At 42.8% G+C, this 19,625-nt stretch overlaps 1 protein-coding gene and 1 long non-coding RNA gene across 3 annotated transcripts in view; one reads left to right on the top strand and one right to left on the bottom strand.

Moving 5' to 3' along the window:
- Positions 1 to 17,911, bottom strand: part of LOC122699850 — a 39,417-nt gene extending 21,506 nt beyond the window's left edge. For both annotated transcript variants that reach the window (XR_006342693.1, XR_006342692.1), the window contains exon 1: positions 17,646 to 17,911. This is a non-coding gene — a long non-coding RNA (uncharacterized LOC122699850). The remainder of the gene's footprint in view (positions 1 to 17,645) is intronic.
- The window catches only part of SNX2 (sorting nexin 2), a 58,197-nt gene continuing 55,890 nt past the window's right edge, over positions 17,319 to 19,625 (top strand). Inside the window, exon 1 of the mRNA XM_043912266.1 lies at positions 17,319 to 17,476. Within this exon, the coding sequence (XP_043768201.1) occupies positions 17,369 to 17,476 (108 nt within the window). The 5' untranslated portion in view covers positions 17,319 to 17,368. The remainder of the gene's footprint in view (positions 17,477 to 19,625) is intronic.

Raw genomic sequence — 19,625 nt, 5'->3', positions numbered from 1 at the left:
TAGTCCCACAGAGTGTGAAAAAAGCATAAACAGATTGTCATCTCACCATGGTCTCACGACCAGATGGGGGAGAAAGGAAATGAGCTTTCGTGGTTTGTAGCCAAGAGTTAGTTTCTCTAGCCATTTAGGCAAGTGGAGGAGATGGGTGGATGGAGGCATTGAGACAGCCAACAAGTCTTCAAGGAAATCGAGTCTGACTTTGTCCCAATAAACAAGGTCAGGTTAAATTAGCAAGTAGCTGTGACACCGGCAGCATGATCTGGATGTGTGCTCTGTTGCATGATGCTGTCCCAAGAGATGTTATCATTCCCGCCCTCCCACTGGGCTGGCTGGACGGGTCCTCTTGTTGACAGAAACAGGCAGAGGACGGCTCAGTCACATCAAGGGAAGCCAGGCATCTAGGGATGGGCCTGCCAGGAGAAAGGGACACTCCAAGCCTTTGAAAACATATATTCCAAAGCCAATTACACACTAAAATTCAGACAGAACATTGGTACCTCAACTTAAACTGCTATATTTAATTGTATTACATCAGCCTATTTTAAATCTAAAGACTATCTAGATTTAAATCTTTAGGTTTAATTTAACTTTAGATTTAAATCTAAAGATTAATCTAAAGGCTTCAAATATTTTGAGAATCTGACATCAGAGCTAGAAAGCCTCATTATAATCGGTGCTGACCTGGAGGGTCTTGGTCCCATCCTAAAGGATTATCCTAGGGAATTCTCACAAAGTCCAGCTGACAACTATAATTTTTTTTAAAATGTCCCCACAATTGCATCTTCATAGAGGTTTTAAAAATCATTGGAAAAAATTATTAGTATAACCTCTCCCAGTTACAATATGATTTCTCAGATCCTTTTTAGAGCCATCTTGGGGGAGGAGCCAAGATGGCGGAGGAGTAGGACGGGGAGACCACTTTCTCTCCTACAAATTCATCAAAAGAATAACTGAATGCAGAGCAAACTTCACAAAACAACTTCTGATCGCTAGCTGAGGTCATCAGGCGCCCAGAAAAGCAGACCATTGTCTTCGAAAGGAGGTAGGACAAAATATAAAAGATAAAAAGTGAGACAAAAGAGCTAAGGACGGAGACCCGTCCCGGGAAGGGAGTCTTAGGCGGCCTTGCTTGGGCTAGGGTCCGGGCCTGAGTGCCCTGAGGACAATCGGAGGGAGCTTCTGTGAGGTGCCAACTTGAACTGTGGGAGACCAAAAGAGAGAGAGTAAATTAACCGGCCGGAACACACTGCCTGCCGTTCGCAGAACAAAGGGACGGAGAAAGTTCCGAGAAGAGCTCGCAGGCTGCGGACCGGCCCAGCCCCGCCGGAGGCAGGAGGCAGGGGGGAGGGGAAGGTCGCGGCGAGACACAGGGCGCAGGCACCCGACCGGCGCGGGGCGGGGACTGGGGCTGGGGACGCGGAGGGCGGAAGGCGCGCGCACCCGCCTGGCGCCAGCGGAAACTGAGACTGGGTCCGCGGAAGGGAGTGAGTGCGCCACACCTGGGGATAGCGCGCCCATCAAGCCCCTCGCTGCCTGGACCGCTCTGACGGGGAAGGCACAGAGAGCAGGCGCAGCTTTTCCTTCCGCGCTTTTGTGTAACACCCGAGGGCTGGAACCTAGCGCAGCGCGGGGCGCGCTCCATATAGAACAGCCGGCAGCCTGAGCAGCGCAGAGGGAGAAAGCAGCGTCAGCCCCTCCCGGCAGCGCCAGCCCGCCCCCGCGGCGCAAGCCCGCCCTCACAGCGCCAGCCCCTCCCGGCAGCGCCAGCCCATCCCCGCAGCGTCAGCCCCTCCCAGCAGCGCAACGGAACTAGCTACCTGAATAAGAGTCCACCTCCGCCCGCCTGTGTCAGGGCGGAAATGAGGCTGTGAAGAGACCGGCAAACAGAAGCCAAATAAACAAAGGGAACCGCTTCAGAAGGGACTGGTGCAACAGATTAAAATCCCTGTAGAAAACACCGACTTCACCGGAAGGGCCCTGTAGATATGGAGAAGTGTAAGCTGGAATGAGGAGCTGTCTGAAACTGAGCCGAACCCACACTGACCGCAACAGCTCCAGAGAAATTCCTAGATATATTTTTACTTTTTTTTTTTCTAAGTAAGGGAAAAAAAAAAATTTTTTTTTCTTTTTATATTTTTTCTTTTTTATTTTTTCTCTTTTATTTTCCTTTAAAATTCCCTATTACTCCCCCATTACTCCTTAACTTTCATTTTCATAGATTTTTATGATTTTTTTAATTAGGGGAAAAAAAAATTTTTTTTCTTTCTTTCTTTTTTTTGTTTTTTTTTTGTTTTTTTTCTTTTTTTTTCTTTTTTCTTCTTTTTTTTTCTTTCCGTTTTCTCTTTTATTTTCTATTTTTCTTTTTCTCTTATTTCTTTTAAAGTCCTCTAGTACTCCTCTACTACTCTTCATTTTCATTTTCACTACACTATAACCTTACAAAAATAAAAAAAGAGAAGCCCTATCTTTAAACCGAAGATTATTCTCTCCCAATCTTGACTCTCTGTTTTCTACCTCAGAACACCTCTATTTCCTCCTTTCCCCTTCTCTTCCCAATCCAATTCTGTGAATCCTTGTAGGTGTCTGAGATACGGAGAACACTCTGGGAACAGACAGCTGCGTAGATCTGTCTCTCTCCTCTTGAGTCCCCCTTTTTCTCCTCCTACTCATCTCTATCTCCCTCCTCCCTTTTCTCCTGTTCATGTAACTCTGTGAACCTCTCTGGGTGTCCCTAACGGGGGAGAATCTTTTCGCCATTAACCTAGAAGTTTTATTATCAGTGCTGTATAGTTGGAGAAGTCCTGAGACTACAGGAAGAATAAAACTGAAATCCAGAGGCAGGAAACTTAAGCCCAAAACCTGAGAACACCAGAAAACTCCTGACTACATGGAACTTTAAGTAATAAGTGACCGTCCAAAAGCCTCCATACCTACACTGAAACCAACCACCACCCTAGAGCCATCTTGTATAACTAATTCATTAATTATTACATCACAATTAAGTACAAAGAAGATTTAGGATTTTTTAATTAGAATATACCTTTAAACATAGAGGACAAGGAAATGATATGTAAAGACTCTTCTTCACTGGTAAAATGACAACTTTAATATAAAATACACTGAAGAATAAGATGTTTTCACTGTGGACACTTTTATGAGTAATGAACAAAAATGTCACAGTCTAACTATGTAAATAACATATTGACTCTATGAATAGTATTCTTTTTCTATCTATGCAAATATTTTCCATTTATACTCTATGTGCCAGGATAAAACCACTTTTAAATTACTTCCTTAAAGTGGCACCACCTTCTTTATTTCTTCTAAGCTGTATGTTTACTTTTAACTAAAGATATTTTTGAAGTCTCAGGCTTCACTGAATATTGTTTTAGAAGAGAGTTAGATATTGAAATAAGAAAAAATTTAATTTCATAAAAACTACCAAATGGATGGAATTTCTTCTGATTCTAGTTTACTGGTTTGGTTTCCAAAAATACATAAATATTATGCAAATATATAGAAATCGCTCTGTTGATAGAAGGAGAATTGTCTGTGTTCTGTACGTACATTGTTCTGAGTTTATGAGAAGTATTCTGACCAGGAGCTCACTCCAACAGCAGGAATTAAGTTTCTTGGTAAGCTCAGGATCCTTTTAAGAGTTTATTAATACTTGTCTAATAATGGTACTTTGATTAAGAAAATATAATTCCCACTCAAATATCATCAGATTCCCCACTATTAGGGATGATTTAAGTGTGATATAAAAACATTAGTATCTGAGATTTCCTCATTAGTCTTAACTTTAAATAGATCATATATATGCTGGCTTGAAGTAACAATACGCTGAGCTCTTTCATGGTCAGATGAAAACTTTTCACTATCAGTCCCACCATCCCGCCATCTTTAATACTTCTTAATGTCAGAAGAGTAGAGTGAACAGGAAGTGAAATGTGCCTCTCTTTAGCTCCATATGCTCTTCCCTGGTGGCTCAGACAGTAAAGCGTCTGCCTACAATGCGGGTGACCTGGGTTCAATCCCTGGGTTGGGAAGATCTCCTGGAGAAGGAAATGGCAACTCACTCCAGTATTCTTGCTTGGAAAATCCCATGGACAGAAGAGCCTGGTAGGCTACAGTCCATGGGGTCACAAAGAGTCGGACACAACTGAGCAACTTCACTTCACTTAGCTCCATATGCCCTGCCACCCCCAGGCCATCATTCTGTCTCATCTGCCTAGAATTTAAGGAGTGAGACTTTTCCGTTTGATTATGTGCTTTAATCTCATCTAATCTTCCCAAAAAGTCATTAAGTAATGGCTCAGATGGTAAAGAATCTGCCTGTAATGCTGGAGACAGAAGTTGAATCCCTGGGTTGGGAAGATCCCCTTCAGAAGGGAATGGCTACCCACTCCAGTATTATTGCCTGGCAAATTCCACAGACAGAGGAGCCCGGTGGGCTATATAGTCCATGGGGTCGCAAAGAGTCGGACACAACTGAGTGACTAACACTATACACTAAGTGCTTTATCTCGTCTGATCTTTGTAAAAAGCCATTAAGGAAGTTCCTATTTTTACTCAGAAATTCCAAAGCCTGCATGCTTCACTGCCACACAATATTAGCAGAGACAGAGGAGCCTCAACAAGTTATCGCTCCCAAATTATGGAATCTACTGCACAGATCCTTCTTTCCAAAGACTGATTTTTCATAATATTTACCCTACAGTAATAGTAGTCATGATAAAGAAGAAAAATCTTGCTATCTGAGATGATTTTGTAGTTGTATTATTTAGGATTAGGTTTGGCTGTGTGTAGAAAAATTCACAAACAATGATGGCTTAAACAAAAGAAGAGTTTGTTTCTGTCTGGTGTAAAAGCCTGGAGCTGATATAGCAGATTCTGAATCAAGGACTCAGGCTCCATCTACTTGATTGCTCTACCAGTCCCAAGTTTACTTTATGGTCCCAAATGGCTGTTGGAATGCCAGCGATTATATTTGATTACATACTTCTACAGCCTGCAGAAGTAGTAGGTGGGGGAAGGGCATATCTCCTTTTTTTTTTTTTTTTTTTAAATAAAGAAGTTGTACATAAAACTGTTTACATTATATGGGTCTCCCGCATTGCAGGCAGACGCTTTACCGTCTGAGCCATCAGGGAAGTCTTACATTACATAGGATGGCCAGAATTTAGTTACACGGCCACCCCTGGCTATAAGGGAAGAGGAAAAGTTCTCTTTATTCTGAATTACCACAATGCTTGCTGAAGCCTGATGCTATTATGAAGGAAGAATAGGGTATGATTAGATTTGGATTTAGGGGATCAGCACACAGTCTCTGCCCAGAGGGGGTCCAGGGTGAGGAGGGGCAGTTCATCCAAGCTGAGAGGACAGCAGGATGAACTCAGGACTATGAAGAAAAGGACAGCATATGTCCATAAAGGTCTGGGCCGAATGTACCCAGATCTAAAAGAAGCCAGGACACTGGATTTTTATGTGAAATTTCTTGATTTTTAATTAACAGTTGATTAAAATATTTTTTAAAAATTGTGTGAGCCAAATAAAACCCATCTGTGCCAAGGCCTCAGACTGCAAGTTTGCTTCCTTTGATCTAAAAGAACTGGTTTTGTTTCTTTTTTAGCTTTATTTTCAATTAAACAACATATTGACTGAGGAGTACAATGTGTATGGTACCATGTTAAGGGCGATGAAAGACAAAAAGATCTAATCTTTCATTGGAACAAGTCAGTCTCTGATGTAGGAGACAGGGTTCATGACTAGAATTTTTTAAAAAAGAGGTTGCAGCAATTCATTTTTAGTTTTATTTCCTTTTGGTTTTGGCCCAGTTTCTTTACCTGACCCCCAACACTGTATCTTATTTCCTTAGATCTTTTCCCCACGTTTAATAGTTTCCATTCCCACTTCAGTTCAACCAAGCAAATAACTCTGTCCCTCAAAGTATGTATTTATAAATGCATCTTTTAGAAATATCAAATATTCTCTTTCTTACTTTGTTGCCACTGTTCTATTCTATTGAAAAACTGCTTTAAGCCTTTCTTTACATGCTCTCATCCTTGTAAGTTTAACCATATACACCTGTATGATATAATTTATATCTGAACTTTTTATCCTCAGAAGAACATGATAGGACAAAACTTATTAATATGATTAATATGTAAGTGTCTACAGCATTCACTACTGCTCCTCCCAGTAAGTGAGAGACATGGGTGAAGCCACCAGTACCACTCAGGCAGTTCTCTTGACTTGAGCGTCTTCCCCTGCCCTGGAAGACCCAGGATGCCCAAACCTCCCACTGTCCTCTGGTGCTATCATAACTGGCAGGCTGGAGTCAGGACCTGCTATATAATTTGCAGGGCCCAGAGTTTAGACTTGTAAAGAATTTGAAGACATTGATGGCAAAGCATTAAACTGGGCATGAGGTGCTTCTGAGTGCAGGGTGCCATGTTGGCTACATAGCTCTCAGGGCCATGAAGTTGGCCACGACTGTGGTTGTGGACCTGTGAACACCTGGAGCCAGAAAAGTTGCTGGAAGGCTGGTAGCAGGAAAACATGGCCCAGAGACATGGGATGAGGTATTTTTTTCAGGGGCATTTTGGGGTGAGAGAAGTACAGAGGTCATTTATAGCATGAGAAAAGGAAGGGAATGGAAAGGTTAAAGACTTCTTGTTTGGAGTGTTATAATCTTCATGTCTCCCTTTAGTTCAAGAAATAGAACTAAAAAAAAAAAAGGAAAAAGAAAATAGAAGTGAAGAGGATAGACCTAGAGATAATCATACTAAGAGAAACTAAGTGAGACAAAGACAAATATCATATTGTATCACTTACATGTGAAATTGAAAATAATGATACAGATGAACTTATTTACAGAACAGAAATAGACTCACAGACAGAGAAAAATTTATGGTCACCAAAGGGGAAAGAAGGGGAGGGATAAATTTGGAATTTAGGTACATCAGTTCAGTTCAGCTCAGTCGCTCAGTTGTGTCTGACTCTTTGCAACCCCATGGACTGCAGCACGCCAGGCCTCCCGATCCATCACCAACTCCCGGAGTTTATTCAAACTCATGTCCATTGGGTCAGTGATGCCATCCAACCATCTCATCCTCTGTTGTCCCCTTCTCTTCCCGCCTTCAATCTTTCCCAACATCAGGGTTTTTTCCAATGAGTCAGTTCTTCACATCAGGTAGCCAAAGTACTGGAGTTTCAGCTTCAACATCAGTCCTTCCAATGAACACCCAGGACTGATTTCCTTTAGGATGGATTGGTTGGATCTCCTTGCAGTCCAAGGGACTCTCAAGAGTCTAACACCACATTTCAAAAGCATCAATTCTTCGGTGCTCAGCTTTCTTTATAGTCCAACTCTCACATCCATACATGACTACTGGAAAAACCATAGCTTTGACCAGATGGACCTTTGTTGGCAAAGTAATGTCTCTGCTTTTTTAATATGCTGTCTATGCTGACATGTATGTACATGTACTGTACATAAAACATAAATATTAAGAACCTACTATATAGCACAGGGAAATATATTTAATATTTTATAATAGCCTATAATGGGAAAGAATCTGAAAAAAATACATATATGTGTAACTTTGCTGCATACCTAAAACATTATAAATCAACTATACTTGAATTAAAATTTAAAATTAATTATTTTTAAAAAGAAGAAATAGAAATGAAGAAACAGTTATTTTGAAAGGCTGTTTTATTCTGTAGGCGTCTGTGCCATTCAGGGAGTGGGAGATGGGGGTCATAACTATATAATCATTTTAGAATTAGTAGCAATCTCACTATTTAGGGGATTGCTGATATTTTCAGAGTCATGGCAGTTTGTTGGCATTGATGACCTGTGATAAAGAAAACATGATGCTTCACTGACTTCCTTCCTTTAACAAATGTTCATGGACAAGGTCTGTTTAGGTCTTCTCAACTTGTTCCCCCTTACCTCCTACACACTTGTCCGTCCATGTCTGCCTACCATCTTCACTATTTTCTCCATGCCTCCTAGACCCCCAATTCCTATCCAAATGCTCTTACATCATCAATCTCTGCCCAGAAAGTTCCTTCAGCCTCCTTGCCTGGAGTTATATGTCACTTTTCACCAAAAATATAGTTCACATAGGTTCTAAATATCACTTTATGTATGTGCTAAGTCACTTCAGTCATGTGGTGTCCAGCTCTTTGCGACCCTAAGGACTGTAGCCCACTAGGATCCTCTGTCCATGGGATTCTCCAGGCAGGAATACTGGAGTGGGTCGCCATGCCCTCCTGCAGGGGATCTTCCCATTGGAGGGATTGAACCTGGGTCTCCTGTGACTCCTGCATTGCAGGCAGATTCTTTACCGCTGAACCACCAGGGAAGACCTAAATATCACTTTAATACTAACAATTTTTAATCCCCTCTGGAAAAAGTCTCTTCTTCTTGGAGATTCATGCAACTTGATATCCATCCTTGTCACTGGAAGCCATCTGATTCTGGTCACTCCTCCCTGTTGAGGGAGCCTCAAAATCCTTAGCTGCCTTTTCTCCCCACCAAGCTCATCCCCAAAATATCTACCCTTGAATCAGCCCTACCATCCACCTCACTCCTACACCTCCAGGGCCAGACTGTAGGAGAAAATCACATAAGTGTTGAGATTATTGCTGCCAGAAACATACGGCCTCCACCTCAATAGGCTTCCAGTAGTATTTGCCAGTTCCCCGTATGTCCCTGGTGAATGTCCTCATCAAATCTTCACAAGATCTACTGAAAATACTTGGAATTGCCAACTATGGTAGTACTGACTTCTTTTTGCTTAAGTATTAACCTTTCCTATCCCAATAAATAAGTGTAAATATATTTATATACGTGGGCTTACCTCATAGCTCAGTTGGTAAAGAATCCATCTGTAATGCGGAAGATCTCAGTTTGATTCCTGGGTCAGGAAGATCTGCTGGAGAAGGGATAGACTACCCACTCCAGTATTCTTGGGCTTCCCTTGTGGCTCAGCTGGTAAAGAATCTTCCTGCAATGCAGGAGACCTGGGTTCAATCCCTGGGTTGGGAAGATACCCTAGAGAAGGGAAAGGTTACCCACTCTAGTGTTCTGGTCTGGAGAACTATACAGTCCATGGGGTTGCAAAGAGTAAGACACAACTGAGCAACTTTCACTTTCATCAGTTCAGTTCAGTCACTCAATTGGGTCCAACTCTTTGTGACCCCATGGACTGCAGCATGCCAGGCCTCCCTGTCCATCACCAACTCCCAGCGCTTACTCAAACTCATGTCCGTTGAGTTGGTGATGCCATCCAACTATCTCATCCTCTGTTGGCCCCTTCTCCTCCCACCTCCAATCTTACCCAGCATCAGGGTCTTTTAAAATGAGTCAGTTCTTTGCCTCAGGTGGCCAAAGTATTGGAGTTTCAGCTTCAGCATCAGTCCTTCCAATGAATATTCAAAACTGATTTCCTTTAGGATGGACTGGTTGGACCTCCTTGCTGACCAAGGGACTCGCAAGAGTCTCCTCCAACACCACAGTTCAAAAGCATCAATTCTTCAGCACTCAGTTTTGTTTATAGTCCAACTCTCACATCCACACATGACTACTGAAAAAACCATAGCTTTGACTAGACGGACCTTTGTTGGCAAAGTAATGTCTCTGCTTTTTAATATGCTGTCTAGGTTGGTCATGACTTTTCTTCCAAGGAGCAAGTGTCTTAATTTCATGGTTGCAGTCACCATCTCCAGTGATTTTGGAGCCCCAATAAAGAAAGTCAGTCACTATTTCTCCTGTCTCCCCATCTATTTGCCGTGAAGTGATGGGACCAGATGCCATGATCTTAGTTTTCTGAATGGTGAGTTTTAACCCAACTTTTTCACTCTCCTCTTTCACTTACATCAAGAGGCTCTTTAGTTTTTTGCTTTCTGCCATAAGGGTGGTGTCATCTGTATATATGAGGTTATTGATATTTCTCCCAGCAATCTTGATTCCAGCTTGTGCTTCTTCCAGCCCCACACTTCTCATGATGTACTCTGCATATAAGTTAAATAAGCAGGGTGACAATATACAGCCTTGACGTACTCCTTTCCAATTTGGAACCTGTCTGTTGTTCCATGTCCAGTTCTATATTCCATGTCATGTTGCTTCTTGACCTGCATACAGATTTCTCAGGAAGCAGGTCATGTGGTCTGGTATTCCCATCTCTTGAAGAATTTTCCACAGTTTGTTGTGATCCACACAGTCAAAGACTTTGGTATAGTCAATGAAGCAAAAGTAGATGTTTTTCTGGACCTCTCTTGCTTTTTCGATGATCCAGCGGATGTTGGCAATTTGATCTCTGGTTCTTCTGCCTTTTCTAAATCCAGTTTAAACATCTGGAAGTTCACGGTTCACATACTGTTGAAGCCTGGCTTGGAGAATTTTGACCATTACTTTGCTAGCATGTGAGATCAGTGTAACTGTGCAATAGTTTGAACATTCTTTGGCATTGCCTTTTTTTGGGATTGGAATGAAAACTGACCTTTTCCAGTCCTGTGGCCACTGATGAGTTTTCCAAATTTGCTGCCATATTGAGTGCAGCACTTTCACAGCATCATCTTTTAGAATTTGAAATAGCTCAACTGGAATTCCACCAACTCCACTAGCTTTGCTCATAGTGATGCTTCCTAAGGCCCACTTGACTTCACATTCCAGGATGTCTGGCTCTAGGTGAGTGATCACAACATCATGGTTATCTGGATCATGAAGATGTTTTTTGTATAGTTCTTCTGTGTATTCTTGCCACCTCTTCTTAATATCTTCTGCTTCTGTTAGGTCCATACCATTTCTGTCCTTTATTGTGTCCATCTTTGCATGAAAAGTTCCCTTGGTATCTCTGATTTTCCTGGAGAGATCTCTAGTCTTATAAATAAAGTTGGGTGTGGACTTTTTCATTTCCTGCCCCTCTATTTATTAACACATCTATAATTGCATCCACCCTGTGGTAAAGTGATTGCATTAATGAACCAAATGAATGACTTCCTTTTTCCACACCCTTCGCCCTATAATTTTATAGTCACTTCTCACTCTGATCCTGGGCTTGGCTATGTGACTTTCTATTGTGAAGGATTGAAAAGTACCTGTATGTCTCTACCTTCTTTTTTGGAATCCTATCATAGCCTTGCAAAGAAGCCCAGTCTAAAAATACAAAACTAAAAAAGGGAGAGAGAGAAATAAAAGAGAAAAGAAGCCCAGTCTAAGAGTATGAGAGCACATGGAGCAGAGGTGAGCTGTCCTATCCCAAGCCAGCCTTGTCAGCCAGCCCCTAGACTTATCCCTCAGCTGACCACAGATAAATGAACAAACGTTATGATAAGATTCGCCACATCTGATCCAGCAGAACTAAGTTGTAGAGCTGCAGACTCATGAGAAATCAGAAATGGTTGTTGTTCTCAGTGACTAAGATCTGGAATGATTTGTTATGCACGAAAGCTAATACAGGTTCTAAATGTCTCTTTCTCCATACAAAAGGACGAAGTAAACCTTCTCTTTCTTAAGGCACATTCTTCTACTTGCTTTTATCCTATTCCTGCCTGTACGCTTTCAGCCCTCAACCATTCCAATCATTTCTCTATTATTATATTCTCATCTTATTGTTGTCTTTTCACCTCTTTCTGTAATATATAAACACGTTTAAATCTAATTAAAACATACACACAAAAAAGTAAGCCTGTGTCTTCAGCAAGTTACTGACCCATTCTATTATTGCTTCCATTTATATATTTTAAAAGAATAGTCTATACATGTGTATTTGTCTGGATTTGCCATAGAAACAGAACCAACAGGATGTGTTACATATAGAGAGAGATTTATTTTAAGGAACTGACTTATACGAGTGTGGCATACATGCACGCTAAGTTGCTTCAGTCATGTCTGACTCTTTGCAACCCATGAACTGTAGCCTGCCAGGCTCCTCTGTCCTTGGGATTCTCCAGGCAAGAAAACTGGAGTGGGTTGCCATGCCCTCCTCCAGGGAATCTTTCCAACACAAGGATGGAACCCAGGTTTCTTATGTCTCCTGCATTGGCAGGTGGGTTCTTTACTACTAGTGACACCTGGGAAGCCCTTTGTTGTTGCTCAGTTGCCCAGTCATGCAAACTCATTGTGACCCCATGGACTGCAGCATGCCAAGCCTTCCTGTCCCTCACCATCTCCTGGAGTTTGCCCAAGTTCATGTTCATTGCATCAGTGATATCCTGTAACCATCTCATCACTAAGGGAAGCCTTTAGTGAGTCCAAAATCTGATAAGGTAGGTCAGTGGGCTGGAGACTCAGTGAAGAGTCGCAGTTCAACCCCAAAGGCAGAGGTCGGTTGGCAAAATTGCTTCTTGCTTGGGGGGAGGTCAGTCTTTGGTCTATTAAGGCCTTTACCTGATTGGATGAGGCCTACCCACATAACGGTGAGTAATCTGTTACTAAAAGGCTGCTGATTTACATGTTCATCTCATCCCAAAGACACTTTCACAGAAACATCCGTGTAATACTTCACCAAATATTTGGGCACCATGGTCCAGCCAAAGGAACACATAAAATTAGCCATCACAACTTGCTATCTTCATTTTTTATACTCATTAATCATTCACCTTTTCAGTTACCACCTTATTAATATACCCAAGGCAATGGATACTGCCAAACATTTTACTTCTTTTGCCTACTTCCTATCTTGCTTCCTATCTATTTGCTGCTTTTTAATTTTCTTTATGCCAGATCTTCCTTTACACACTTCTTTAATGATCCTGAGGGTTGTGCTTCCCAGACTTCCTGGGTCATATCATATACTAGTGGTATTAACTACCAAATTTATATCTTCCGTTTAGCCCTCTCTTCTGAGTTTCATATATTCATTCATTTATTCACTGAAGGTATTAACAGCATACTATATATTTTATTGAGTACTAAACACTACTAGGGTGTGTGGCAACCTCTAAAATGACAACCAAGATCCCTGCCTCCTGTTAATCATATCCCCCATTTAATCCCTTCCCTGGAATGTGAGCTTCTAACGAACAGAACACAGCAAAAGTGATGAGATGCCACTTCTGAGATTAGGTTACAAAAAGACTCTGGCTTCTGTCTTGTTCACCCTCTCCTGTCCTTTCCTGGCTCATTCTGTCTTTCTTAGAGTCCTCATGTAGGGGAAGCAAGCTGACATGCTGTTTGACAAACCTTATGGTTTAGATAGTGGGAATTTGTTGTATGAGGCAGTGAGCTCAAATCTGGTGCTCTGTGAGAACCCAGAAGGGTGGGATGGGGTGGAAAGTGGGAGGGAGCTTCAACAGGGAGGGAATGTATGTATACCTATGGCTGATTCATGTTGATGTATGGCAGAAACCAACACAATATTGTAAAGCAATTATCCTCCAATTACAAATAAATTAATTAAAAACAAAACAAAAGCTTTATGTAGAGGCTTGTATACAAAGGAACTCAGTCTCCAGACAACAGCCAGCAGGGACCTGAGACCTGCCACCAGTCACATGAGTGAGCATGGAAGCAGGTCCCCTCCCAATTGAGTCTTGCTTGAATTGACTCCCACTCTGCTAGATAACTTTACTGCAGTCCTGTGAGAGACCCTGAGTCAGGGGCACTCAGCTAAGTTGCACCTGGATTTTTGACCCACAGAAATTATGAGAAAATAAATATTTGTGATTTTAGGCTGCTAAGTTTGGTATAATTTGGTTTACAGTGATTGATGACTAGGAGAGGACTACCCTGTATATTGTCACCCAGCTTATTTTACTTATATGCAGAGTACATCACGAGAAATGCCAGGCTAGACGAAACAAAAGCTGGAATCAAGACTGCCAGGAGAAAGTAACCTCAGATATGCAGATGACACCATCCTAATGGCAGAAAGCAAAGAGGAACTAAAGCACCTCTTGATGAAGGTGAAAGAGAAGAGTGAAAAAGCTGGCTTAAAACTCAACATTCAAAAAGGGAAGATCATGGCATCCAGTCATTACTTCATGGCAAATAGATGGGGAAACATTGGAAACAGTGATAGACTGTTGGGCTCCAAATCACTGTGGATGGTGACTGCCCCCATGAAATTAAAACACATTTGCTCTTTGGAAGAAAAGTAATGACAAACCTAGACAGTATATTAAAAAGCAGACAAAGGTCTGTCTAGTCAAAGCTATGTTTTTTTCAGTAGGCATGTATGGATGTGAGAGTTGGACAATAAAGAAGGCTGAGTGCCAAAAAATTGATGCTTTTGAACTTTGGTGCTGGAGAGGACTCTTGGACAGCAGGGAGATCAAACCAGTTAATCCTAAAGGAAATCAACCCTAAAGGAAAGGAATATTTATTGGAAGGACTGAAGCTGAAGCTCCAATACTTTGGCTACATGACATGAAGAGCCGACTCATTGGAAAAGACCCTGAAGCTGGGACAGACTGAAGGCAGGAGGAGAAGGAGACAAGAGAGGATGAGATGACGGGATGGTATCACTGACTCAATGGACATGAGTTTGAGCAAACTCCAGGAGATGGTGAAGGACAGGGAAGCCTCATGTGCTACAGTCCATGGGGTTCCAGAGTCGGACACAACTGAGTGACTCAACAACAAGAGGGCTACCCAGGATTCAAAGTCAAATAAGAAAGAGCCCTGACATGCAACAATCCTGCAGACTATCAGGGGTGATAGAAAAGTGGCCATGATCAAACCACAGTATAATAGGTGTTATAGAAACACACACAGTGAGTGATGGGAGCACAGAGAGAAGAGAATTTCCATCCTACTTGAAGACTGAAGGCTTTAACTGGCAGATTTTATTTTTGTCATTGAATGAGCAGGCTAAGTCATTTGATCAAAATGAGGAGAAATGGTGATGGGATACCTGAGGAGAAAATGAATTTTTAGAACCTCTACTGGAAAGAATAGGTGAAAGATTTAGAAGAGAAGCCAATGATGATATCTAGGCAGTGAGGAGTTGGGTTAAGAATCATGGACTTGCAGAATCTCTAGCTGAGACTGGGGTTTACTTTTTTTAAAATGTTCTTGGCAGGGAGAGGGGTTCAGGATGGGGAACACATGTAAATCCATGGCTGATTCATGTCAATGTATGGCAAAAACCACTACAATATTGTAAAGTAATTAGCCTCCAACTAATAAAAATGAATGGAAAAAAATGTTCTTGGCAATATGTATATATGATTACAGAAGTTGATGATTGGATTTGGGATCTCAGAGAAGATAAAACAGAAAAGCAAAAGATTGAGGAAGAAAAAGAGCAAGACCATTCTTATAGTCCCAGTGGAGTTTAGGACGAATAGAGAAAGTAAGACAATCAAAGCTGCTAAGAGTTTGGGGAAATGTCGCCAAATCTGACCTCCTACCAATCACTAGGGCCAAGGGAGTCAACTCTAGGTTTGATTTAAGCCTAGGTCATATACTCCAGTCCTGAGTTGGAGGAGACTTCTAGCTGAGAGTGGGAAAGAATGACTACGCAGAAGGAAATTCAGGTTTGCGACCATGAGAAGAGTGAATGGATGCTTTATAGCAGAGACCGCTGGTTTCCTACAGTAGTGTTCATTTCTTCCAGAGTAAGAGAACCCCTAGTTTTTAGGGGTGGGGGAAGCACATAATGATAGTATTTATTAGTCTCCTGCAGCTAGAAATGGCCATGCAACTAATAAGCTGATCAAAGGGATATGGACAGAAGTGGTGTGTGTGCCATTTCTGGACCATATCCTTAAAGGGAATGGGATGTCATTTCATTTCCCTTTATTCCTTTTCTGTCTGCTCGAATATGGTTGTGGTGGTGAGCCAACCTGAACCATAAGGAAGACATTCTATTCCTAGGGAGGGCGGAACAACAGGAGGAGTCTGTATTCCCTGGATGATGTCATGGATCCTTTGTCATCTTACATGAGGAATAATTAAACTACACTTTTTAAAAAGCCTCTTTTAATGTGGTTTTCTGTTACAAGTGACTGGACCTACCTTTCAACTAATTCAGGTGTCCAGTAAAAAAGATATGCTGGGAATATAAATGACCATAGTATAAGACAGAAAGTAGTAAGCAATAAACAGGGGCACAGATAAACAGGATACAGAGAAAAATCACTTCAAGCCAGACTGTGAACTTTCAAAAGAGATTAAAGTTTCTGATCAGTGACAGACCACAGACTGTCTATAGGTGGTGGAATGCAGGCCGGGGAATGTGCCTCAACAGCTGATTATTCCAGACAGGCCGGCGGCAGTGGTGATGGTGATGCGGCATGATAGTGACAACTGGCCCATGCATCCAGCTCACCCAAGCAACATTTGGACCTTGATATACTCATTTAAATTAGTTGTGGTTTGGGTTGATGCTTCTTGACAATGATCATAAAAATTAAGAAATAGGGGTGGAAGAAATCCTAGCAACTAGGAAAACCTTCTGCTCAATGCACTTCAAAAGATAATAATTACAGTGATGCTAAGTCAGTCTTGTACATAGCCAGTAAAACCCAGGACTTCTAACTCCCCAGCCATTGAGAGCTGAAGACTTCTAGATACTTAATTTGTAAAGAATCCCTGTGAAGGTTTCCTCTCCAGCAAAATACTAACCTCAGGTTGCTATCTGCAAGGCCCATCGGTTACTCTAGTGGACAGTGGTGGTGGTGGTGTAGTTGCTAAGTTGTGTCCAACTCTTGCAACCACATGGACTGTAGCCCGCCAGGGTCCTTCGTCCATAGGATTTCCCAGGCAAGACGATTGGAATGGGTTGCCATTTCCTTCTCCAGGGAATCTCAACCCAGGGATGGAACCTACACCTGCATTGCAAGCGGATTCTTCTACCACTGAGCCACGAGAGAAGTCCTGGTGGACAGAACTGAGACAGAACATTTCCATCACGTCAGAAAGTTCTACAGGACTGCCCACAGATCTAAGAGAGACGTCTCTCTCTCCTGCCAATCCTCAATCTTGCCCCCAGTCTGTGCATAACCCAAACCCAAAGATTGGTCCCCAAGCTCTTCCACTTCCTAAAGAAGATTTAAAACTGGTAACAACAACAAAAGTCGTTTGGCCTAGTCCCGCTAAGAAGGAGACACGGTAATAGAACGCCAAGATTCTTCCACAACAGTCAATAGAGCAAGTGGGCGGTAAAAATTTGTAGCCGGGACCAGACGTGGGGGTGGAAGGAGAGGCAAGGGGGCGGGGCTGAGCGCAGCGCGCTCGGGACTGACGCCTTCACGAGGCCGGGGGCGGGGCCGCGCGCCGCTGGGCGGGGCCGCGCGCGGCGGGCCGGGGAGGCGGGGGAGCCCGGCGGCCGGCGCGCGAGCCTAGCCGTGCGTGCTCACGTGACAGGTCCGCGAGGTCCCGCTCGCGCAGTCGTCTGGGCGAGCGAAGATGGCGGCCGAGAGGGAGCCTCCTCCGCTAGGGGACGGGAAACCCACCGACTTTGAAGAGCTGGAGGACGGAGAGGACCTGTTCACCAGCACTGTCTCCACCCTAGAGGTGAGACCGCGTCGCCGTGGGTGCTGCGCTCCGTTGCTGCCGCGCGTCTCACCTTTTGGTGCTTGCCCTGCCTCGACTTGACCCTCCGCGTCCCCCGCTCCCCCTAGCCCCCAGGTTTGCAAGGACCTGGATGGGGCGACACCTGTGACGCGGGCCCCACCTCGCGTACCTGTCATTGGGCTGGAGTTGGCCTGGGCTGCCAGGCCTGCTTAGGAGAGCGACCTGCGGGGTCGGGGGCCGACCTGATCCCCGGAGGGCCGGGACCGGACAGAGCATCGAGTGTCCTTTCCCCGCTCAGCTGGCCCTCCTCGGTGTCACTTGCGCCTCTTCTTCCAGAGCTCTGAAGGTCCTGCCTTGGGTCTCAGCACACCTCTTCGCGCTGCCGGGCGACCTCCGCAGCCTCTTCCAAGAGGTGCTTGCCTTTCCCTTTCCCAGGGAGGGTGTGCCTCTGAAAAGGGAGAGCAGTGAAGAGAGCGCGCTGAGTGGCCAGGGCGCTGGAGGGACCGTGTGGATGCACTTTTCCCGGTCCTGGACCTTCAAGGACTGCTAGTTCCCCTTGAGGGAGGTACCTCTGTTTTAGACTGTTAAATAGGTAAATGAATTTGGCCGGTTTTGCTTGTCTTTAGTTTCTAAGCGTTTTAAGGATCATAGTGTTGATAAAATACAAAGTTGAAGGGAGGGAGTAGTCCAGGAAACTGCTGGGCAGTGGGGGAGGTTTGTTTTTTTTTTAAGTTACCAGAGGAGAAATAAGAGATCCTCACTCCTTTTTCCTCTTTTCTCGCATGATCAGCGATCTCTGAAGCTACGTGTTCCTGTTTTTGTCAAAGGAAACGCCCTCTATGAACTTAACTGTATTGGGCCTCCTGAATCTAGTTCATGTTTCAGTTGCTTTGCCTTTGACGAGAGCACACACACCTGATAGCTGAACTTCAACTGTGTGTATGTGTATTAAAATATAAGCAAATTTTCCAAAGAATTGTTTACCTTAGACTGTACTTCCTTATAAAATGCTTTTTTAATAAGCTTCCCTAGCTTGATCCACTTTGCACCAAATTAGTTGAAAATTATTGTAGAATATCCTTTATTTAGCTTTCAGTTACGTGGAACTGGTAACTTCCCTGGTCAGTTTTCAGTACTGACCATATTCTGCTATTTGTATATGCATGTTCCTGGCCAAACCTCACCTCTCCTCAAGATTATAGGCATCTTGGGGCTAGGGGTAGTACCTTGATCATCTTTGTGTTCCTCACGAAATGTCGAACATTTGCATTTTGCAAATATTTGTTGAATGAATTGTCAAAACCGGCATCTCCTAAGATTTAATAAAAATTATCTTGTACAGCAAATTACCTTTTGGGGGTAGTATCCTTGTAGTCCTTTTTACTCTACAGCTACTTAACATGTTTTGAAAGGTAATGTCTATGCAAGATTGTAAGACCTGGATTCCCTGTGGGACTACGAAGATTTTCCACCAACAAGGATCAGAATAAACTTAAGATAGTGTAAACTAGAATATTGTGAACACTAAGCATTCTGTTTTATTGAGGTCTTTTTAAAGTTGAGTAAAAGGAACTACAGTTTCTAGTTCCCATTTGAATGGGACTGTTTAATAAGGTGGTGTGGATTTTTTTCCCCCCCAGTTAAAGTCTATAGAGTTCTGAGTGTGAATAAGTGTATTGTGGTTAGTGCATTATGAAAGCTTTCTAGAACGTTGGTTTTTATTATTCATCTAAACCCTTTATTTCATGAGACTCAGGATATTTTAAAGTAGTATAACTGTGAGGCTTATAAATTCGGAATTATTATTTTTTGCTTTTCAAGCTCTTTTGGGAAGGGTACATAGCAATACTTATTAGTATAGCAAAGATGCTCTAAAGGAATATTTTTTCAGAATGTCATTTTTCTTTTGAACAGACTAGTGCTTCTCAAACTTCAGTGTGGAGGAGAAACTATAGGATTCTTGTTTAAAATGCAGATACCTTTGCCTCACTAGAATCTGCATGTTTTCTGAGTGTTCTCTATCGTTGCATTTCAAACTTCATATGTCAGTTATCTGGAGATCTTGTTAAAGTGCAAATTTTGATTCTGTAGGGCTGGGATAAGCCAGTGTTCTGCATTTTTAACAAACTCTCATTGTGACATTGCTTCT

The sequence above is a fragment of the Cervus elaphus genome, chromosome 9 (genome assembly GCF_910594005.1).
Source record: "Cervus elaphus chromosome 9, mCerEla1.1, whole genome shotgun sequence".
Lineage (NCBI taxonomy): Eukaryota > Metazoa > Chordata > Mammalia > Artiodactyla > Cervidae > Cervus > Cervus elaphus.
This window is presented reverse-complemented; position numbering and strand designations above follow the sequence as displayed.